Below are 24,064 nucleotides of genomic sequence, written 5' to 3' on the forward strand. Positions count from 1 at the left end.
CAGCGTTCACACACTGATTGGCGCTGGCTGCTGCAGCTCTGCATCTGTCTGGGGGTCCAAGCTGTGGAATCCGGAGGGCACACAAAACGGTCTGGTAAGCCACAACCTCTGGTTGTGGACTATCTTGTACACTCTCTGGGGGTCATTCTGAAGGAGTATGTTCTTTACTGCAGAACCTCCACCTCAGCAACATGTCTCTCACTAGGAGCAAGGCTTTACTCTATATGCACTGCATGTAAGCTCATACTGCCTGAACCGAGCACATATCCACATTGTGATGCCTGCTCTAACATGGTGGCGCCTCAGCCTGGAGTCTCCCCAGGGGTCCCTCCGGCTGCTCCAGCCCCGGTGGCTGAACCCCCGGCTTGGGTAGCATCGTTTTCTAAAGCTATCTCCCAGTCCTTTGCCGACTCCATGGGACAGCTGTCCCGGACTCTGCTGACCATGCATCAGCCCCCTTCTCAGGGCGCCTCTGCTGCTCCGACTCGCTCTGCAGAGCTCACAGAGGATTTTTCATCTGTTCCCGGACCCTGTCCTCCTAAACGGAGACGCAGGGACTCTTCTTCTTCCTCGTCCCACGGCTCTGATTCACGAGCTGAATTGCAGGGCGAGGAGGATGCCTTTACTGTGGGCTCGGACGCTACCATTGATCTATCTGAAGGTGATGCGGATGTTAGTGACTTGATTGCGTCCATTAATTCCGTACTGGACCTCAATCCACCAGTGTCAGAGGAACAAGCCTCTCTGGTAGAAAAACACCAGTTTACCTCACCTAAGAGAGCAAGGAGTATGTTTTTTAAGCACTCCAGTTTTCAGGCCACTGTGACCAAGCCCAGGGCGTGTCCTGACAAACGCTTCCCAAAGCGTAGTTCTGATGACCGTTTTCCCTTTCCACCAGAGGTGGTCAAGGAGTGGGCTCATTAACCAAAGGTAGATCCTCCGGTGTCTAGAATCTCAGCCCGGACAGTTGTATCTGTGGCCGATGGCACCTCACTTAAGGATCCCACTGACCGCCAGGTTGACCTTCTGGCCAAATCTGTATATGAGGCGGCAGGGGCCTCGTTCTCCCCGTCTTTTGCAGCAGTGTGGGCTCTTAAGGCCGTCTCTGCTTCTCTGGCGGAGATACATTCCCTCACCAGGGACTCTATGCCCGAAATGGTTGCCTTAACTTCCCAGGCTTCGGCTTTTTCATCCTATGCCATGTCTGCCATTCTGGAGGCTTCTCACCGCACGGCGGTGGCTTCCGCTAATTCCCTCGCGATCCGCAGGATATTGTGGCTTCGAGAGTGGAAAGCAGACGCTTCTTCCAAGAAGTACCTTGCTGGGCTCCCCTTTGCTGGGTCCCGGCTGTTCGGTGAACAACTGGATGAAATTATTAAGGAAGCTACTGGCGGGAAGAGTACTTCCTTGCCACAAACTAAAACCAGGAAACCTGTCCAGGGCAGGAACCAGTCGAGGTTTCGTTCCTTTCGTTCCTCTAACTGGTCATCCTCTAAGCCCTCAGCCTCGTCCACTAACTCAGCCAAGGATCGAAAACCCAGCTGACGCACGAAGCCGCGTCCTCAGAAGAAAGCAGGAGCCGCTGCCACTAAGGCAGCCTCCTCTTGACTATCTGGCTGCGCCAGCAACGTCCTTGGTCGGTGGCAGGCTCTCCCACTTTGGCGACGTGTGGTTTCAACACGTCTCCGATCAGTGGGTGCGGGATATCATCTCCCACGGCTACAGGATAGAATTTTCTTCCAGCCCGCCAAACAGATTTTTTCTGTCCACTCCCCCCGGCTCCAAAGCCGCCGCCTTCTCTCAGGCCGTGGCATCCTTGCAGGCCAACGGAGTAATTGTACCGGTTCCCGCCCGGGAACCGTTCAGAGGTTTCTACTCAAACCTCTTCCTAGTCCCCAAGACGGACGGTTCCTTCCGGCCCATCCTGGATCTCAAGCTTCTCAACAAGCATGTTCAGGTGCGGCACTTTCGCATGGAATCTCTGCGATCGGTCATTGCCTCAATGACCCAAGGAGATTTTCTGGCATCCATCGACATCAGAGATGCCTATCTGCATGTGCCAATTGCAGTTTCACACCAGCGTTGGCTACGTTTTGCAATCGGAGAGGAACATTTCCAATTCGTGGCTCTCCCCTTCGGGTTAGCCACGGCCCCTCGTGTATTCACCAAGGTCATGGCAGCAGTGGTTGCGGTTCTGCACCTCCAGGGGTTGGCAGTGATTCCTTACCTGGACGACCTTCTAGTCAAGGCTTCATCCAGTGCAGACTGTCAGCGGAGTGTCTCGCTCACTCTCGCCACGCTTGTTCAATTCGGGTGGCTTGTCAATCTGCCCAAGTCCACTCTGACCCCGACCCAGAAACTTACGTACCTAGGGATGCAATTTGAGACTCTGCCGGCACTTGTGAAGCTGCCCTTAGTCAAACAGCAGTCCCTTCATCTGGCGGTGCGCTCTCTGTTGAAGCCCCGCCGTCATTCCATCAGGCACCTCATGCAGGTGCTGGGTCAGATGGTGGCGTCAATGGAAGCGGTTCCCTTTGCCCAGTTCCATCTGCGTCCTCTGCAGCTGGACATTCTCCGCTGTTGGGACAAGCGGACCTCTTCCTTGCACAGGCTACTGGCTCTGTCGCCACAGACCAGGAGCTCTCTTCAGTGGTGGCTTCGGCCCCTCTCTCTGTCCCAGGGACGCTCCTTTCTGGCCCCGTCCTGGGTGATTCTCACCACGGATGCCAGTCTATCCGGCTGGGGAGCAGTGTTTCTCCACCACCGAGCACAGGGCACTTGGACTCCGTCCGAATCGGCCCTCTCGATCAATGTGCTGGAAATCAGAGCTGTGCTCCTAGCTCTCGTAGCCTTTCACCACCTGTTGGCGGGCAAGCACATTCGAGTCCAGTCAGACAACGCGACAGCAGTTGCCTACATCAATCACCAGGGCGGGACTCGCAGCCGCCTAGCAATGTTGGAAGTTCAACGTATCCTTCAGTGGACGGAGGACTCCAAGTCCACCATATCCGCAGTCCACATCCCAGGCGTAGAAAACTGGGAGGCAGATTATCTCAGCCGTCAAACCGTGGACAGCGGCGAGTGGGCCCTGCATCCGTCAGTGTTCCGGTCAATCTGCCGCAAGTGGGGCACTCCGGAAGTGGATCTAATGGCATCCCGGCACAACAACAAGGTCCCGGTTTACGTGGCTCGCTCCCACGATCCTCAGGCCTTGGCAGCGGACGCGCTGGTTCAGGATTGGTCCCAGTTCCGTCTGGCCTACGTGTTTCCCCCTCTAGCTCTCTTGCCCAGAGTCCTGCGCAAGATCAGAATGGAGGGCCGTCGGGTCATAATCATTGCTCCAGACTGGCCCAGGCGAGCTTGGTACCCAGACCTGCTCCGTCTGTCCGTAGAGGTGCCGTGGCATCTCCCGGACCGCCCAGACCTTCTCTCACAAGGTCCGTTTTTCCGCCAGAATTCTGCGGCTCTCAGATTGACGGCGTGGCTCTTGAGTCCTGGATCCTGACGGCTTCAGGCATTCCTTCCGAGGTCATCTCCACTATGACTCAGGCTCGGAAGTCTTCCTCGGCCAGGATTTACCACAGGACTTGGAGAATTTTCCTGTCCTGGTGTCGCTCTTCCGGCCATGCTCCTTGGCCGTTTTCCTTGCCGACCATCCTGTCCTTTCTACAGTCCGGTCTGCAGCTAGGACTATCCCTCAATTCTCTCAAGGGACAAGTCTCGGCTCTGTCAGTGTTGTTCCAGCGGCGTATCGCCCGACTGTCCCAGGTGCGCACCTTCATGCAGGGCGCATCTCACATCATTCCTCCTTACCGGCGGCCTTTGGATCCCTGGGACCTTAATCTGGTCCTCACGGCCTTACAGAAACCCCCCTTTGAGCCTCTTAGGGAGGTTTCTTTGTTTCGACTTTCACAGAAAGTGGTCTTTCTGGTGGCCATAACTTCTCTCAGGAGAGTCTCTGATTTGGCTGCGCTCTCTTCGGAGTCACCCTTTTTGGTTTTTCACCAAGACAAGGTGGTTCTCCGTCCGACTCCGGACTTTCTCCCTAAGGTGGTGTCTCCTTTCCACCTTAACCAGGACATTTCATTGCCTTCCTTTTGTTCGGCTCCTGTTCATCGCTTTGAGAAAGCGTTGCATACTTTAGATCTGGTGCGGGCGCTCCGGATCTATGTGTCACGCACCGCTGTTCTTAGGCGGTGCACCTCTCTTTTTGTGCTGACCACAGGTCAGCGCAAGGGTCTCTCGGCTTCTAAACCGACCCTAGCTCGTTGGATTAGGTCGGCCATATCCGATGCCTACCAATGTTCTCAGGTGCCTCCCCCGCCGGGGATTAAGGCGCACTCGACCAGAGCTGTCGGTGCCTCTTGGGCTTTCAGGCATCAGGCTACGGCTCAGCAGGTCTGTCAGGCTGCCACTTGGTCTAGTCTGCACACCTTTTCGAAGCACTACCAAGTGCATGCTCATGCTTCGGCAGATGCGAGCTTGGGCAGACGCATCCTTCAGGCGGCTGTCGCCCATTTGTGAAGTTAGGTTTTGCCTACTTCTCAGTTTTCTGTTTATTTCCCATCCATGGACTGCTTTGAGACGTCCCATGGTCTGGGTCTCCCATAAGGAACGTTGAAGAAAAAGAGAATTTTGTTTACTTACCGTAAATTCTTTTTCTTATAGTTCCGACATGGGAGACCCAGCACCCTCCCTGTTGCCTGTTGGCAGTTCTTGTTCCGTGTGTTTTCACCGGCTGTTGTTGTAGACAGAGGTTCCGGTTGTTCCGGGTTTTACTCTATCTCTACTTGTGGGTGGATGTCCTCCTTCAGCTTTTGCACTAAACTGGCTAGATTTGGTCATCCAGGGGGTGTATATGCTCGGAGGGAGGAGCTACACTTTTTAGTGTAGTACTTTGTGTGTCCTCCGGAGGCAGAAGCTATACACCCATGGTCTGGGTCTCCCATGTCGGAACTATAAGAAAAAGAATTTACGGTAAGTAAACAAAATTCTCTTTTTTTCGGACCATAAGACGCACTTTTTTTCCCCCCAAATGTTGGGGGAAAGTTGGGGGTGCGTCTTATGGTCTGAATGTGGCTGCGGGGAATGAAAGTGCTGCGGTGGAGCGGGTCATCGGGGGCACGAGCAGGCTGTAGCAGCCTGCCGTGACCACGTGGGCCCGCTCATTACATATGCACGCCCATCCTCCTGCCCATCATCTCTCAGCGCTGAGAGGTGGGCGGGGGGGGATGAGCAGGGGGGTGCGCGCATAATTAACAGCCGGCCCGCATGATCACCCCTGGCAACTACAGCCTTACAGCCTGGAGTGATCATGTGCGGCTGTATTCACTGCCCCCGTGCATCATTATCAGCTCGGGGTGCAGTGAATCAGTACACTCACCCGTCACCGTGTGTGGAGCCGTCCACCTGCAGCATCGAGATGTCTTCCTGTCTGTGCCGGTCAGCTGATCTGTGTAGAGAGCGGTGAGCACAGCGATGACATCATCGCTGTGCGCGCCGCTAGTGTCCACACAGATCAGCTGACCGGCACAGACAGGAAGACATCGCGATGCTGCAGACAACGGTGACGGCTCCACACACGGGGACGGCTCCACTCAGCGGAGCTGCAGCTGAGACAGAGAGGAAGATGATCAGTGCTGCAGGGAGTGAGGAAAGGTGAGTATAAACGTTAATTTCTTTTTCTGTGCCATAGGATACAGGCCATATACCAGGATGGGGGTATTTTATGAGCAGGATGGGGGTATATTATGAGCAGGATGGGGGGGTATATAGCAGGATGGGGGTATATGAGCAGGATAGATGGGGTATATGAGCAGGATGGATGGGGGTATATGAGCAGGAAGGATGGGGGTATATGAGCAGGAAGTATAGGGGTATATGAGCAGGATGGGGTATATGAGCAGGATGGGGGTATATGAGCAGGATGGGGGTATATGAGCAGGATGGATGGGGGTATATGAGCAGGATGGATGGGGGTATATGAGCAGGATGGATGGGGGTATATGAGCAGGATGGATGGGGGTATATGAGCAGTATGGATGGGGGTATATGAGCAGGATGGATGGGGGTATATGAGCAGGATGGATGGGGGTATATGAGCAGGATGGATGGGGGTATATGAGCAGGATGGATGGGGTATATGAGCAGGATGGATGGGGGTATATGAGCAGGATGGATGGGGGTATATGAGCAGGATGGATGGGGGTATATGAGCAGGATGGATTGGGGTATATGAGCAGGATGGATGGGGGTATATGAGCAGGAAGGATGGGGGTATATGAGCAGGAAGGATGGGGGTATATGAGCAGGATGGGGTATATGAGCAGGATGGGGGGTATATAGCAGGATGGGGGCATATGAGCAGGATGGGGGGTATATAGCAGGATGGGGGTATATGAGCAGGATGGATGGGGGTATATGAGCAGGATGGGGGTATATGAGCAGGATGGATGGGGGTATATGAGCAGGAAGGATGGGGGTATATGAGCAGGATGGATGGGGGTATATGAGCAGGATGGGGGTATATGAGCAGGATGGATGGGGGTATATGAGCAGGAAGTATAGGGGTATATGAGCAGGATGGGGTATATGAGCAGGATGGGGGTATATGAGCAGGATGGATGGGGGTATATGAGCAGGATGGATGGGGGTATATGAGCAGAATGGATGGGGGTATATGAGCAGGATGGATGGGGGTATATGAGCAGGATGGATGGGGGTATATGAGCAGGATGGATGGGGGTATATGAGCAGGATGGATGGGGGTATATGAGCAGGATGGATGGGGGTATATGAGCAGGATGGATGGGGGTATATGAGCAGGATGGATGGGGGTATATGAGCAGGATGGATGGGGGTATATGAGCAGGATGGATGGGGGTATATGAGCAGGAAGGATGGGGGTATATGAGCAGGAAGGATGGGGGTATATGAGCAGGATGGGGTATATGAGCAGGATGGGGGGTATATAGCAGGATGGGGGTATATGAGCAGGATGGATGGGGGTATATGAGCAGGATGGGGGTATATGAGCAGGATGGATGGGGGTATATGAGCAGGAAGGATGGGGGTATATGAGCAGGATGGGGGTATATGAGCAGGATGGATGGGGGTGTATGAGCAGGATGGATGGGGGTATATGAGCAGGATGGATGGGGGTATACGAGCAGGATGGATGGGGGTATATGAGCAGGATGGATGGGGGTATATGAGCAGGAAGGATAGGGGTATATGAGCAGGATGGGGGGTATATAGCAGGATGGGGGTATATGAGCAGGATGGGGGTATATGAGCAGGATGGATGGGGGTATATGAGCAGGATGGATGGGGGTATATGAGCAGGATGGGGGTATATGAGCAGGATGGATGGGGGTGTATGAGCAGGATGGGTGTATATGAGCAGGATGGATGGGGGTATATGAGCAGGATGGATGGGGGTATATGAGCAGGAAGGATGGGGGTATATGAGCAGGAAGGATGGGGGTATATGAGCAGGAAGGATAGGGGTATATGAGCAGGATGGGGGGTATATAGCAGGATGGGGGTATTTGAGCTGGAAGGATAGGGGTATATGAGCAGGATGTATGGGGGTATATGAGCAGGATGGGGGTATATGAGCAGGATGGATGGGGGTATATGAGCAAAATGGATGGGGGTATATGAGCAGCATGGCTAGGGGTAAATGAGCAGGATCATATACAAGGCAGGACGATCGTTACCAGAATGGGGTACCTTAGTAGAGAATTTGGGGACATTACCCCCATAATAGTGTCAGCAGCAGATCCTTGCCCCATAACAGTGTGTCATGACCACATTTTTTGGTTAAAATTTTATTTTCCTATTTTCCTCCTCTAAAACCAGGGTGCGTCTTATGGTCTGAAAAATACGGTATATATATTTACTGGGGTTTTTTTTTACTGTCTGGAGTATACAAATGTATTCTGGCAAGAAGTACACGATTTTTGGACTCAGTCTGTCAATATACATATGGGGATCTGTCCAAAAAATATATATAAATGATAACCAACATGCCAAACTTTTGGAAGTGCTTTTAATCTGCACTTTTTTTGTGCCATCATTGTAAAAGCCGACTTCTGCAGTCCGTTGGCTTTGAGATAATACGGTGACAACTTCTTTAGATGTTGCTTCATGTATTCAGGTTTGATTACCCAGAATGAATAAACAAGTTGTTGTTGTTGCTAATGGTCTGCAGATTATAATGAGTGGGGATATAATTAGGTTTTGCAAAAATAAAGGTATGTTCTTACAAAAGAAAAGTACAGCTATGAAGGTATGGCAGTCAGGGTAACCTATTTGGGGCAGCTGATAAACCAATGCATTTTCATCACATTGACTATTCGTTAAAATGACTTCTTTTTTGTGTACAGATGTTTGTATCCAGACTCACTGCATACTTTAGAAGAAAATGTGTTTCAGTCACTGATGAACGTGTTCAGAAAATGAATGAAGTCCTAAATTACATCAAATTCATTAAGATGTATGCTTGGGTGAAGGCATTCTCTCAGAACGTGCAGAGTAAGTTCTTATACTTCTACATAAACTTTGTTTCTGCTGATTTTGTGCAATATGTAGCCCTGTTACCATCCGGAGACGCCAACTTCTCTCTGTATTAAACTTTAATCCTATTGGTTATCACATGTATATGAATCGATGTAAGTGACAAGGATGCAGGGAGAAGGATGGAAATGATTAATAATTTGGGACTAGCAACCCAAGCATCACGTGGTGTTCTCGTGTTCATGGCTCCCCTTTTCGTACATACTTTGCTCTTTGTTGCACAGTCTCTTACAATGTTGTCTGATACAAAGCAGTGAATGCAAATAGTCCAGGTGATTAGGCGGATGAGCTTGCACTTGTCGTCTACCCTGTGTATCTAAGAGCTACATTTTATCTTCCTCATAGACTGCATAGCTCTCCTATTCTCAAAATGAATGCTGGTATTTAATCGGAAGAGGCAGATGGACTGGTCTGGAAGGTCCCGCATCAGCATCCTTTTTAGAACAGGAGAGCTATATGGTCTATGAGGAAGTAGGGAACCTGTCATATTTATTGGCAAGTGCCACAAAATTAGTCCCTAACACCCGTCAAAATAAAAATACAGCAGACAACCCCTTCAATATATCATCCTTCTCAGACCTGAAATGAAAAAAGGGAGATCAATAATTATATATGTGTATGTATATATATATACACACACACAAATATACACATTACATACCAAAGTTTGGACACACCTTCTGAATTAACACATGTGGAATGAAATACTTAACAAAAAAGTGTGAAACAACAAATATGTCTTATATTCTAGATTCTTCAAAGTAGCCACCTTTTTCTTTTGATTACTGCTTTGCACACTCTTGGCATTCTCTTGATGAGCTTCAAGAGGTAGTCACCGGAAATGGTCTTCCAACAGTCTTGAAGGAGTTCCCAGAGATGTTTAGCACTTGTTGGCCCTTTTACCTTCACTCTGCGGTCCAGCTCACCCCAAACCATCTCGATTGGGTTCAAGTCTGGTGACTGTGGAGGCCAGGTCATCTGGCTTAGCACCCCATCACTCTCCTTCTTTGTCAAATAGCCCTTACACAGCCTGGAGGTGTGTTTGGGGTCATTGTCATGTTGAAAAATAAACAATGGTCCAACTAAACGCAAACCGGATGGAATAGCATGCCGCTGCAAGATGCTGTGGTAGCCATGCTGGTTCAGTATGCCTTCAATTTTGAATAAATCCCCAACAATGTCACCAGCAAAGCACCCCCACACCATCACACCTCCTCCTCCATGCTTCATGGTGGCAACCAGGCATGTAGAGTCCATCTGTTCACCTTTTCTGCGTCGTACAAAGACACGGTGGTTTGATCCAAAGATCTAAAATTTGGACTCATCAGACCAAAGCACAAATTTCCACTGGTCTAATGTCCATTCCTTGTGTTCTTTAGCCCAAACAAGTCTCTTCTGCTTGTTGCCTGTCCTTAGCAGTGGTTTCCTAACAGCTATTTTACCATTAAGGCCTGCTGCACAAAACAGTTGATCTAGAGATGTGTCTGCTGCTAGAACTCTGTGTGGCATTGACCTGGTCTCTAATCTGAGCTGCTGTTAACCTGCGATTTCTGAGGCTGGTGACTCGGATAAACGTATCCTCCACAGCAGAGGTGACTCTTGGTCTTCCTTTCCTGGGGCGGTCCTCATGTGAGCCAGTTTCTTTGTAGCATTTGATGGTTTTTGCCACTGCACTTGGGGACACTTTGAAAGTTTTCCCAATTTTTCGGACTGCCTGACCTTCATTTCTTAAAGTAATGATGGCCACTCGTTTTTCTTTACTTAGCTGCTTTTTGTCTTGCCATAATACAAATTCTAACAGTCTATTCAGTAGGACTATCAGCTGTGCATCCACCAGACTTCTGCACAACACAACTGATGGTCCCAACCCCATTTATTAGACAATAAGACAAGAAATCCCACTCATTAAACCTGACAGGGCACACCTGTGAAGTGAAAACTATTTCCGGTGACTACCTCTTGAAGCTCATCAAGAGAATGCCAAGAGTGTGCAAAGTAGTAATCAAAGCAAAAGGTGGCTACTTTGAAGAACCTAGAATATAAGACATATTTTCAGTTGTTTCACACTTTTTTGTTAAGTATTTCATTCCACATGTGTTAATTCATAGTTTTGATGCCTTCAATGTGAATCTACAATTTTCAGAGACATGAAAATAAAGAAAACTCTTTGAATGAGAAGGTGTGTCTAAACTTTTGGTCCGTACTTTATGTATCTATGAGTATGTGTATATATATATATATATATATATATATATATATATATATATAATATAGTATATGTGTGTACAGTATATACAGCTCTGGCAAAAATAAAGAGATCAATGCAAAATTTTCAGATTTTTCTCTTTATAGGTATTTTTGAGTAAAATGTAAATTGTTCTTTTATTCTATAAGCTACTGACACGTCTCTGAATTTCGAAGCAATAAATTTTGTATTTATTTTCTGAAAATGAGAAATGGTCAAAATAACAAAAACATGCATTGCTTTCAGATACCTCAAATAATGCAAAGAAAACAAGTTCATAATCATTTAGAAACAACAATACTAGTGGTTTAACTCAGGAAGAGTTCAGAAATCAATATTTTGTGGAATAACCATGATTTTTAATCACTGCTTTCATGCCTCTCGGCTGCTTTCCAACAGTCTTTCACACTGCTTTTGGGTGACCTTATGCCACTCCTGGTGCAAAAATGTAAGCAGTTCTTTGTTTGGTGGCTTGTGACTATCCATCTTCCTCTTGATTACATTCCAGAGGTTTTCAAAAGAGTTCAGGTCTGGAGATTAGGCTGGCCATGACAGGGATGGGATGTCCTTCATCCGCATTGTCCTGCTGAAAAAAAAACAGTCCTCAGAGTTGGGGAACATTGCCTGACCAGAAGGAAACAACTATTTTTCCAGGATAACCTTGTATGTGGCTTGATTCATACGTCCTTCGCAAAGATGTTTGTTGAATTTTCTTTACCTAATTTTCAGCTTTGCCCAACACCTGGTCGTGTAATGGTTAGACGGAGACCTGGAGAGGCGTATAAGCCACAGTGTCTTGCACCCACTGTGAAATTTGGTGGAGGATCAGTGATGATCTGGGGATGCTTCAGCAAGGCTGGAATTGGGCAGGTTAATCTTTGCGAAGGACGTATGAATCAAGCCATATACAAGGTTATCCTGGAAAAACAGTTGCTTCCTTCTGCTCATTCAATGTTCCCCAACTCTGAGGACTGTTGTCAGTAGTTTATAGACTAAAAGAACAATTTACATTTTACTCAGAAATATACCTATAAAGAGAAAAATCAGAAAAACTGAAAATTTGGAAGTAGTCTCTTAATTTTTGACATATCTGTATAAGAATGCAGATTTGCTTATTAATGTAAAAAAAAATCATTAAACACCTATTTACATATCACTTTTTTAGAAATACGAGAAAATGAACGCAAGATACTTGAAAAAGCTGGATATTTCCAGAGCATTACTGTGGGAATTGCTCCTATCGTTGTGGTCATTGCCAGTGTTGTCACCTTTTCTGTGCACATGTTGCTTGGATATGACCTCACCGCTGCTCAGGTAATATAATGTCATAAAGGTGTTTTTTTGTTTGTTATTAAAACATTTAAAGGATTTTTGCTATATGATCTGAAAGCAGCATAATTTAGATAGAGAGGCCCTGGTTTAAGCGACCCTGTTTGCTGTAGATTTTATAAAATCAAAGTTTTATTAGCAGGTAATTATTATTATTTATTATTATAGCGCCATTTATTCCATGGCGCTTTACAAGTGAAAGAGGGTATGCGTACAACAATCATTAACAGTACAAAACAGCCTGGTATAAGAGGAGAGAGGGCCCTGCCCGCGAGGGCTCACAGTATTCAGGGAATGGGTGATGGTACAATAGGTGAGGACAGAGCTGGTTGCGCAGTGGTGTACTGGACTGAGGGCTATTGTAGGTTGTAGGCTTGTTGGAAGAGATAGGTCTTGAGGTTCCTCTTGAAGCTTTCCACGGTAGGGGAGAGTCTGATGATATGCTGAGGTAGAGCGTTCCAGAGTGTGGGGGGAGGCACAGGAGAAATCTTGTACGCGATTATGGAAAGAGGAGATAAGAGAAGAGTAGAGAAGGAGATCTTGTGAGGATCTGAGGTTGCGTGCAGGTAGGTACCGGGAGACTAGGTCACAAATGTAAGGAGGAGACAGATTGTGGATCGCTTTGTATGTCATGGTTAATGTTTTGAACTGGAGTCGTTGGGCGATGGGAAGCCAGTGAAGAGATTGGCAGAGAGGAGCGGCTGGGGAATAGCGAGGGGAGAGGTGGATTAAGCGGGCCGCAGAGTTTAGGATAGATTGCAGGGGTACAAGAGTGTTAGAAGGGAGGACAGAGAGCAGGAGGTTGCAGTAGTCGAGGCGGGAGATGATGAGGGCATGCACTAATGTTTTTGCTGATTCTTGGTTAAGGAAAGCACGGATCCAGGAGATATTTTTGAGTTGTAGTCTGCATGAGGTGAAGAGGGCCTGGATGTGTGGCTTGAAGAACAGAGCAGAGTCAAGGGTTACTCCAAGGCAACGAGCTTGTGAGACTGGGGAGAGTGAGCAACCATCAAGTTTGATGTAAAGGCTTGTTGGAGGAGATGAGTGAGGAGGAGGAAAGATAATGAACTCTGTTTTGTCCATGTTAAGCTTTAGGAATCGCGCAGTATCTAGGAGTTTTGTATAACCCCGTCTCCACCACTAATTGACAGCTTTCTATATATACACAGTGTACACCGAAAGCTGCAAATCAGTGGTGTGGGTGGGGTATACAGATCTCAGCATTCAGAAAACTACTAGATCTGCAGCAGAGAAAACATTGATGTTATCATAACTGCAGAAAGCAGCTTACTAAGGGAGACATTCCATTGCTGGAATCAAGATCTCTGCCCATACATAATGCTGCTCTCATATGGGGTAGTGAAAACATGGTGTCAGAGTCCCATTAACTGTAATACCACAATAGTTTTGTTTTGGAATGGTTATTAGTGGTGTTGCCACATCAAAGTGAAGGATTAAAAGGATAGAAAAAAGAAGACTGTAAGAGCCGCCAGTAAGTGGTGGGCTACAATCTCTCTTCCTGGGAGAAAAAGGAGTGTCAGGAGGGATGTCATTATCTACACTGCCACCCTCTGCTGACCCTGTCCCTCTACAAAACTAAGCGAATGAGGGATCAGCACAAAACCAGAATTATTGCCCTATTGTGTGTCTTCTCGTGAAAATTATAATACTTCTCTTTTTTTTACGTAATGATAGCCCCCACCCTAATAATATAAGCATAAGAACAAGCTGAGAGTTTATTATACATACATCAAACCATACTTTATATCATTGCTCAGTATGCTTAATTTGTATCATTTATTTATGTTAGTAGAAAGACAATTTGTTTCCTCTCTTATATTAGAGCCATTAATTGTCTTCTTTGCTTGTTTATATGATATCATTCTGACAGAAGTCCATAAAGTTGCTTCCGGTGCTTTTTGGCAGCCTTCTTTCCTTCTAATTGATGTCCTGTTGTTGAGTAAAAGGATGTCGGGTCTCTTAAACAGTCTCACCAGTGTAATACTTTACTAAAGTTCACGTAACACTATTTCTAAAGTCTAATTTTCGTTACCATTGCAGTAATTCTTAACTCATGACATTTACAGTAACCTATGGCTTAGTAGCCAACTTGGCCAATTTCTAAAAACACTTGTAGTCTGAAAACCACAGACACTTTCTCATGAATCATATTTACCAGTTTCTGTTACCAAACTATGTCAGTATATGGTCACATGTAAACCTTAGGCAGTGGGCAGATTCCGAATCATTGTGTACAACTTGGTAACATACAGTATATCTAATGTCTAAAGGGTACTTTACACACAACTATATTGCTAACGATATATCGTCAGGGTCACGGTGTAACGGCACATCTGGTGCCGTTAGCGATATCGTGTGTGACTAAAAGGAGCGACGATCAACGATCGCAAAAACGTCAAAAATCGTTGACACGTTGCTCCTTTTCATAATATCGTTGGTGGTGCATGCCGCTGGTTGTTCGTCGTTCCTGCGGCATCACACATCACTATGTGTGACACCGCAGGAACGACGAACATCTCCTTACCTGCGTCCACCGGCAATGAGGAAGGAAAGAGGTGGGCGGCATGTTCCAGCCGCTCATCTCCGCCCCTCCGCTTCTATTGGGCGGCCGCTTAGTGACACCGCTGTGACGCCGCACGAACCGCCCCCTCAGAAAGGAAGCGGTTTGCCAGCAACAGCGACGTCGCTAGGCAGGTAAGTGTGTGTGACGGGTGTAAGCAATGTTGTGCGCCACAGGCAGCGATTTGCCTGTGACGTACAACCAACGGTGGCTGGTACGCTCGATAGCGATATCGCAGCGTGTCAAGTGCCCTTAAGTACCTATAGTGAGCATTTGGCTGCTGCAACTGGGATCCATTATGCATATGGGTCTCGAGCTATTAAAAGAAAAGCTCCTCTGAACTAAAACGCTTGCTCAATATTGGAGATTTCTTTTATGAACGCTGAATATATTACAGGAATGTTATTATACTAAATACTACAGAATTCTGGCACAATTTCCTTATAAAAACATGTCCTTCATTACTTATCATATTTGTTATGAATTTCAGAAACTTTCTGCATGGCCTCACTAGAAATGAAAATTGCCATGGTTTAATTGAGACCAAAATTGTGCCAACATTTTTGGCACAAATTTCTGTCTCAAAGTAAGCCAAAGGGGGAACGGTTCTCCTTGCAGAGAGTGCCAAGCTGGTGTAAGGAGACTTATAGGCCATGCACTGCTCATGCGAATTTAAATGTGCAAGTAGCCTTTTCAGAAAGGAAGAGGACTTGATCTCTGGCACCACCTATTGGATGTAGCAATTTTAATATTCAATATGCACCTTTAAATGAACCTTGACACATGATTTTTGGATAAGAAGCCAAATCAGAAACTCCCATTTGCAGACAGGTGTTTCAGGGTGTTGCCCCACCTCAGTGCAAAACAGAAGATCTGATTTGGCTTGGTGTAGAAATGTTCCCCCTTAGATCCTCAGTCAGAAGTAAATCTCCTGCTTTGCACTGAGGAGGAGCAACACCTAAGAACACATGTCTGCAAATAGAATTTCTGGTTTGGCTTCTAATGCAAAGTCATCTAGCAAGGCTCAAAAAATTGTGATATTGACCATAACCATTGCCACATCCAATAGGTGGCGCCAGAGGTCAGGTCCTCTTCCTTTTGAAGAAGCTATTTGAAAAGAAAGCCAAGTAATAGATGCTTTAAATTTGGACTACACAATCTAAAGATACTCCAGAGTTATCAAACAGCGTGAGCCTCTAAAATAAATCTTGCATATTTTTACCTCTTCAACTTTATGACGTAAATGCACGTCAAAAGTCATTTCTCTGCCTTGTATGCGGGCTCGCATGCTGAGCCCACATCATTCCCTGTGCCTGTAACACGAACGGGTGGATTGGAGTTCTGCCCGCAACTGTTAACTAGTTAAATCCTGCTGTCAATCTCTGACTGCGGGATTTAACGAACTCCGGCAGGGGGCGCCCCATTCTCCACTCCCCCAGTGTGACGCGGTCTCGGGATTCTGATCGGTTGTCATGGCAGCCAGGGGTGAGCTGATATCATATAAGTGATAAATACTTCATCCTTAAGATCGTGGTGCACATGGTAACATCAATATAAATCAAGGAAAGATCCTGGCACTCACATGTAGTCTTCAATCAAAGAATATACTTTTATTACCGTCTGATCCGGACGTTTCAGCTCCTCACAAGCTTTCAACAGCAGTAACATCAATATAAAGGTTAATTTATATAGTCATGTCCCAGGAAATGACATCATGTAGTCATCAGTGTCAGTCGTATAACATGAACCTTTGTATTGATTGATGTTACGGCTATTGAAAGCTCAGGAGGAGCAGCCGGTAATAAAAGTATATTCTTTGATTGAAGATTACATGTGAGTGTCAGGATTTTTCCTGTGTCTGTCATTACGATTTCCTTGTGAACATTGCCTGTGAGCCAGCATTCGTAGATTTTGATTTTTGCTATACATAGCAGTACTAAATACAATCAAAGTTAAAAATATGAAAAAAAAAATTAAGTTAAAATGCAGTAATTTAAATCACCACATTAAAAATAAAATAGTAATCAAAAAATACCTATTTGGTATGTTTGTGTTTAGAAAGGCATGATCTGTGAAGATGGAAAATAAATTAATCCAGCATACCGTATTTTTCGGACCAAAAGACGCACCTTTTTTCCCCCAAATGTTGGGGGAAAGTGGGGGGGTGCGTCTTATGGTCTGAATGTAGGGCTGCGCGGAATGAGGGTAGAGCGGGCCATCGGGGGCATGAGCAGGCTGCAGCAGCGCCTGCCGTGACCACGTGGGCCCGCTCATTTAATATGCACGCCCATCATCTCTCAGCGCTGACAGGTGGGCGGGATGATGGGCGAGGGATAAACAGCCGGCCCACATGATCACCCCTGGCAACTACAGCCTGGAGTGATCATGTGCGGCTGTATTCACTGCCCCCTGTGAATCATCATCAGCGCGGGGTGCAGTGAATCAGTACACTCACCTGTCACCGTTCCCCTGTAGCACCGCGATATCCTCCTGTCTGTGCCGGCGGCCGCTGAGTGGAGACTAGCGCTGCGCACAGCGATGACGTCATCGCTGTGCACACGTGTCCACACGCAGCCGCCGGCAGCCAGGAGGACATCGCGGTACTGTAGGGGAACGGGGACGGCTCCACTCAGCGGCCGCCGGCAGCCAGGAGGAGATCGCGGTACTGAAGGGGAACGGGGACGGCTCCACTCAGCGGCCGCCGGCAGCCAGGAGGAGATTGCGGTACTGCAGGGGAACGGGGTCGGCTTCACTCAGCGGCGCTGCCGCTGACACAGACTGGAGGAGGAGCAATGCTGCAGGGAGTGAGGTGAGGTAAGGTGAGTATGAACGTTTATTTTTTTTATGTGCACAGGATACGGGCCGTATACCAGCATGGGGGGGTATAGCAGGATGGGGTGTATAGCACGATGGGGGTATATTATGAGCAGGATGGGGGTATATTATGAGCAGGATGGGGGTATATTATGAGCAGAATGGGGGTATATTATGAGCAGAATGGGGGGTGTATTATGAGCAGAATGGGGGTATATTATGAGCAAAGATGGGCTATATTATGAGCAAGGATGGGGGTATATGAGCAGGATGGGGGTATATGAGCAGGATGGGGGTATATGAGCAGGATGGAGGTATATGAGCAGGTTGGTGGTATATACTGTATATACAAGGCATGAGGATCATTACCAGGATGGGGTATTTTAGTAGAGAATTTGGGGACATTACCCCCATAACAGTGTCAGCAGCAGATCCTCGCCCCATAACAGTGTGTCATGACTCCATTTTTTGCTTAAAATTTTATTTTCCTATTTTCCTGCTCTAAAACCAGGGTGCGTCTTATGGTCAGGTGCGTCTTATAGTCCGAGAAATACGGTAACAAGAAAAAAAATAAAAACTACAAAATTACGTTTTGTAGTCTCCACATCATTTAATAAAATAGTGAAAATGGTGTCACTCAAAAATACAACTTGTCCTGTACAAGACAAGCCCCTCATATGGTTATACTGACGGAAAAATTAAAAAAAGTTATGGCTCTTTGAAAAATGGGTGGAGAAAATGAAAACGGAAAATTGCCCACGGGTGAAGGGGTTAATAAAGACTGTACAGTGTAAATGTGCACTGACCATTAGATCGTATTGATCAATCCGTCCTATTGTCTTTTTTCCTAGGCTTTTACAGTTGTCACGGTCTTTAATTCCATGACCTTTGCTCTAAAGGTGACACCGTTCTCTGTGAAATCGCTCTCTGAGGCTTCGGTATCCATGGAACGGTTTAAGGTAAGCTGCGGTCCTCAGGTCTGACCCCATCTTTTCCGGATGACATGCTGTCCTTTACTAAAATTTCTAATTGGGGTCTAATTAGGGTTTGATACTAGTTTTTGGAAGTTTTAGCTAACCATTGTTATTGACCACTTGGTTGTAAATTGGGCATAATATTATTTCTTGTTTAATTAGCAATATTTCACTGTCACTTCTATATGTGCGTATGTGCTGGCTGCCTAAGCTTGCAGCCATCCACCTATAATGAATACAGTCGGACTTATGCGCAGATGTTTCTTATCAAACCACTCACTTTTTGTGCTTAACCAGTCTTCAGGTCTATATACATAGTTATGTCATGCCAGTAACAGTTACACTGGAACAGGCAGAGGGACCTATGGGCAGCTGAGAAGGTAACGTAGGCCCAGAGAGCATGCCAGCTCTTAAAAAACACTAACAGAGTCATTTGTTTCAGCTCTAGCAAATCGAGTCAGATTGGTCTCCTGGTCAAATCTCACAAGGCTGTAAGTCCACTAGGCGTAGCTGCATATGGTACAACTAGAGGAATTTTGGAGGCTGAGAAGGTGGATAGCTGATCTTATCATAGGCTATGTTGGGATGAAGTTGGGATTCCGTCATTAGGGTCTTTTATAGCGTTATCTGTGTTGCATGTTTTATAGCAGGTGTTATTGTTCTATAGCTTTGTGATATATGTCCAAGTCCACATTCCTATTATATGATAGTGCCTCCCTGAGATGAAGGGGTGATTGGCGTTGATAGACTGTTTTTTTTACGTAGAATGTGAAGTTTCTTCCAGAAATGCTCCTAGGCATCAATCTGAACTTAGTTGACTCTAATAAGCTACCTTTTGCTCCGCAGCAGCTTCCTACCACTGTATAGCCTGATGTTTTTGCTTCCTGCGTGACCTAGACCTGACGTGCTGTCTCATCTTTGCACCTTTCTCACAACCTCCTATCAGAGTTTATTTCTAATGGAAGAGGTTCACATGGTAAAGAAAAAACCATCCTGCCCAAACATCACCATTCAGCTGCAAAATGCTACATTAGCATGGGATTCTTCCCATGCCAGCACCCAGTGCTCTCCGAAGACCACCCCAAAACTGAAAAAAGACAAGAAGGGGGCAAAGGGAAAGAAAGAGAAAGCTAATTTGCAGAAAGAAGGACCACAAGCTGTTCTGGCTGAGCAGAAAGGACATCTACTGGTGGAAAATGATGAGCAAGCCAGCCCTGATGAAGAAGGCAAAGATATCCAGATATCAAGTATGAGGCTCCAGCGGGCTTTATACAACATTGATCTGGAGATTGAAAAGGTAAAACCTATCAACCTGTTGTTAATATACCTCGAATAATAAATTAAAAAACATCTGATTTTGTAGGATATGTTAGTGTGTTAAAGGGATTGTCCAGTCACAAGATCTTAATGATCTATCCCAAGAAGTGCTCATCAATTTCAGATAGATTAGAGGACCTGCCCCAGTATTCCCACCAGTCAGCTGTATATAAGCTCCAGCGGCATCGGTATCTGGCTACTGCATGGAATATAGCTGCACAATGGCTCTTCGATCTCTGGGTTTATATCCAGCCGTTGCCAAAACTTCTCATAGCTCATCGATGGGGGTGCTGGGTGTCAGACCCACACCAATATGATATCCTAAGGATAGTTAACCCCTTAACGACCGCGGGCCGTAAAATTACGTCCTAAATGACATAATCTTACTGCCCGCGGTCCTCCGGCGGCAGCATGCCGCGATCGGCACACATCTCAGCTGATTTTCACAGCTGAGATGTGTGCCTGCTAGGCACGAGCAGAATCGTTATCTGCTCGTGCCGATTAACCCCTTATAATGGCGCTGTCAATACATGACAGCGCCATTATAAGCGCAATCGCGGTAAAGTTTTACTTACCGCCGAAACCGGAAGTCACGTGACGCGATCACGTGACTCCCGATAGTTGCCATGGTAGTACAGGGTCATGTGATGACTCCTGTACTACACATGAATTGGTTTCACTTTCGCTGTGCCCGGAGCACAGCAAAAGAGAAAGACAGCGTATCTGCTGTTTACAGCCTTCCAGCTGTGATCAGCAGATACTGCAGAGCGATCGGAATGCTGATCGCAATAGCCCCCTAGGGGGACTAGTAAAATAAAAAAAAAAAGTAAAAAAATAAGTTTTAAAAAATTAAAAAAAAACAAAAAAACCTAAAAGTTCAAATCACCCCCCATTCGCCCCATTAAAAATTAAAGGGTTAAAAAAATAAAAAATATACACACATTTGGTATCGCCGCGTTCAGAAACGCCCGATCTATCAAAATATAAAATCAATTAATCTGATCAGTAAACGGCGTAGCGGCAAAAAAATTCCAAACGCCAAAACGACGTTTTTTTGTCGCCACAACTTTTGCGCAAAATGCAATAAGAGGCGATCAAAACGTAGCATCTGCGCAAAAATGGTACCGTTAAAAACGTCAGCTCGAGACGGAAAAAATAAGCCGTCATTGAGCCTAAGATCCCGAAAAATGAGAACGCTACGGGTCACGGAATATGGCGTAAAACGTGCGCCACTTTTTTCGGACAAACTTCCGATTTTTTTTTAACCCCTTATATAAAAGTAAACCTATACATGTTTGGTGTCTACGAACTCGCACTGACCTGAGGCATCACACCCACACATCAGTTTTACCATATAGTGAACACAGTGAATAAAATATCTCAAAAACCATAGTGCTATCGCACTTTTTTTGCAATTTTTCAGCATTTGGAATTTTTTTGCCATTTTCTAGTACATAATATGGTAAAACTGATGGTTTCATTTAAAAGTACAGCTCGTTCCGCAAAAAATGAGCCCTCACATGACCATATTGACTGAAAAATAAAAAAGTTACGTCTCTCAGAAAAAGAATGGCGAAAAAAAAAAACGGAAAGCGAAAAATCGGCCGGTCGTGAAAGGGTTAATCAGTAGTTTGTGACTGGACAGCCCCGTTACTTTCTGTGTTTGGGCATAGTCCTCTGCCATACTGTTGTGTAGTGCACCACTTGTATATGCTAATGTAAACTCTGTAGTCAGATTCCCAGCAATCAGTAAGTTACCACTGTCTGTGGATAGTAGATAACTTTTGATTCTGGAAATAACCATTTAATGAGAACCCATCAGGATTATATTTTTACTGAAACAAATGGTATGGCTGCATGATCTACCCATAAATAATACCAAGAATAAACTATGCTCTGAAGCAATATATTTGCATGGAAGCGCATTGGAAATGTGATTATAAAGTCATCGACACACTGAATGTAGTTCCAGGCTAATTTGCAGAGCTTGGTTTCTCATAGCTGGCACATGGGTAATAACTTCGACCTACCGATTCTTTTTAGGAATCCCATCTGTTAGTGGAAAACTGTAATTTGTGACTTGAACACCTCAGGTTGTTTTACAGTGGTGTGGAGACTTGGAAAGGAGACTCCATGGGGATTTTACATTTCTTTATTGTGTACCTAACAACAGTGATGGAAGTATTGTGAAAAAATAGCATTATTTAGATAACCTATTGTATTTGCAAATGTACTTTTAATACTGTTTGTTAAATAATTTAGTAATGGTTAAATTCACAACTAGTTTTGTCTCTTGTTCCCACTAGGGCAAGCTGATAGGAATATGTGGATGTGTGGGCAGTGGAAAAACGTCCTTAATCTCTGCTATACTTGGACAGGTAATGCACAGGATAATTGCACAAACTGTGTATGATAGATTTTGAGACAGATTATGTGGGTTAACACTAACGTCTTCCTGATGGGGGGGCGTTGGAAGGCTACCTACCATCCGAATGTAAATGAACCCTTTCACCACCCTGCAATTTTCCTTTTCTTCGGCGCTCCATTGGGAGACCCAGACGATTGGGTGTATAGCTACTGCCTCCGGAGGCCACACAAAGCATTACACTAAAAAGTGTAAGGCCCCTCCCCTTCTGGCTATACACCCCCAGTGGGATCACTGGCTCACCAGTTTTCTGCTTTGTGCGAAGGAGGTCAGACATCCACGCATAGCTCCACTGTTTAGTCAGCAGTAGCTGCTGACTATATCGGATGGAAGAAAAGAGGGCCCATATAGGGCCCCCAGCATGCTCCCTTCTCACCCCGCTTGTGGTTTGTAAGGTTGAGGTACCTATTGCTGGTACGGAGGCTGGAGCCCACATGCTGTTTTCCTTCCCATCCCCCTGAGGGGCTCTGAGGAAGTGGGATCTTACCGGCCCCAAAGCCCTGAGGCCGGGCTCCATCCACAAACCCATTGAACCTGCTGGATACGGAGCTGGGTACCGTTCAGGGACATGGCCCTGCACCATTCAGGTACTCTGTGTCCCCGTACACACAGGCACAGCACACTCCAGACTCGCTGGGTGTGCTAGTGCGCCGGGGACAGTAAAGGGTTACAGTCACTGCAGCCTAGCTGAATGACTTTATGTATTGGGAACTACCGCGCCGGACGCTCCGGGAGCGGCGGCGCGGCTGGGACTTGTAGTGCGCCGGGGACTTAGCGCCGACCGCGCTTTTACGGCGGCGGCGCTTATAAATCCAGTCCCCGGCTTTTGCGGCCTAGCTCCGCTTCGTTCCCGCCCCCACCCTGTCAATCAGGGTAGGGGAGAGACGCTGTACAATCAGCAGCGCCGAGGGCTGGAGCCTTATTTACATGCTCCAGCCCTCTCACTGGACACTGTGGGACGCCGGTTTCCCGCTCTGACTTGGGGCACGCCCACGGCCCGCCCCTACTCACACGAGCTGGAGAAGGACGCCGGCAGCCATTCCTGCAGTCCGAGCTGAGAGAACGGACTCTGGGCAACCAGGCACAGGACTAGGGCGACCACACACCCGCTTATAGGCGGGCGGTAAGCGGCACCTGAAGTGCTGACCCCACTAAATACCGCAGTTGTCCATTTGTATTTTATGCTTACACTGCATAGGTCGCTATTTTTGGCTATATGCCCTCTTAGATGGCGACACATCAGCAGCAGGAAAGCAGGGGTGCTAAGGCACAGGCTTTCTATGCTGCTTGTATTGCATGTACTGAAGTGTTCATGTGTATTTATGCTTGTATGCTATACACTGCACTGTACGGTCGCTAGTCTTGGCTATTTTCGCCTAGAATGACTAGACTACAGCAGCAGAAAAGCAAGGGTGCTGAGGCACAGGTTTTTTCTATGCTGCTTGTATTGCAGGGGTTGCAGTGTTCATTTGTACTTATGCTTGTATGCTATACATTGCACTGTATGGTCGCTATTCTGGGCTATATTCCCCTAGATGGCTAGTCTACAGCAGCAGAAAAGCAGGGGTGCCAAGGCACAGGCTTTCTATGCTGCTTGTATTGCATGTGCTGCAGTGTTCATTTGTACTTTATGCTTGTATACTATACATTGCACTGTACGGTCGCCATTCTTGGCTCTATATCCTAGATGGCTAGTCGGCAGCAGCATATAAGCAACACAGGCTTTCGATGCTGTTTTTACTGCATGTGATACTGTTCCACGGCACTGAACCCCATTGTGTGCAATGCTCCCCTGTAGC

The 24,064-nt window shown here is 46.7% G+C and overlaps 1 protein-coding gene across 3 annotated transcripts in view; it reads left to right on the forward strand.

Annotated features, from left to right (window-relative positions):
- Positions 1 to 24,064, forward strand: part of ABCC5 (ATP binding cassette subfamily C member 5) — a 209,198-nt gene that overhangs the window by 61,549 nt on the left and 123,585 nt on the right. Inside the window, exons 8-12 of one of the 3 annotated variants that reach the window (XM_075340366.1) lie at positions 8,391 to 8,538; positions 11,991 to 12,139; positions 18,401 to 18,508; positions 19,470 to 19,820; positions 22,147 to 22,218. In XM_075340366.1, the coding sequence (XP_075196481.1) occupies positions 8,391 to 8,538; positions 11,991 to 12,139; positions 18,401 to 18,508; positions 19,470 to 19,820; positions 22,147 to 22,218 (828 nt within the window). Of the gene's footprint in view, positions 1 to 8,390; positions 8,539 to 11,990; positions 12,140 to 18,400; positions 18,509 to 19,369; positions 19,821 to 22,146; positions 22,219 to 24,064 lie in introns of those variants that run through there. The other 2 variants (XM_075340367.1, XM_075340368.1) reach the window with 2 other exon arrangements.

Source organism: Anomaloglossus baeobatrachus, chromosome 3 (assembly GCF_048569485.1).
Source record: "Anomaloglossus baeobatrachus isolate aAnoBae1 chromosome 3, aAnoBae1.hap1, whole genome shotgun sequence".
Taxonomy (NCBI): domain Eukaryota; kingdom Metazoa; phylum Chordata; class Amphibia; order Anura; family Aromobatidae; genus Anomaloglossus; species Anomaloglossus baeobatrachus.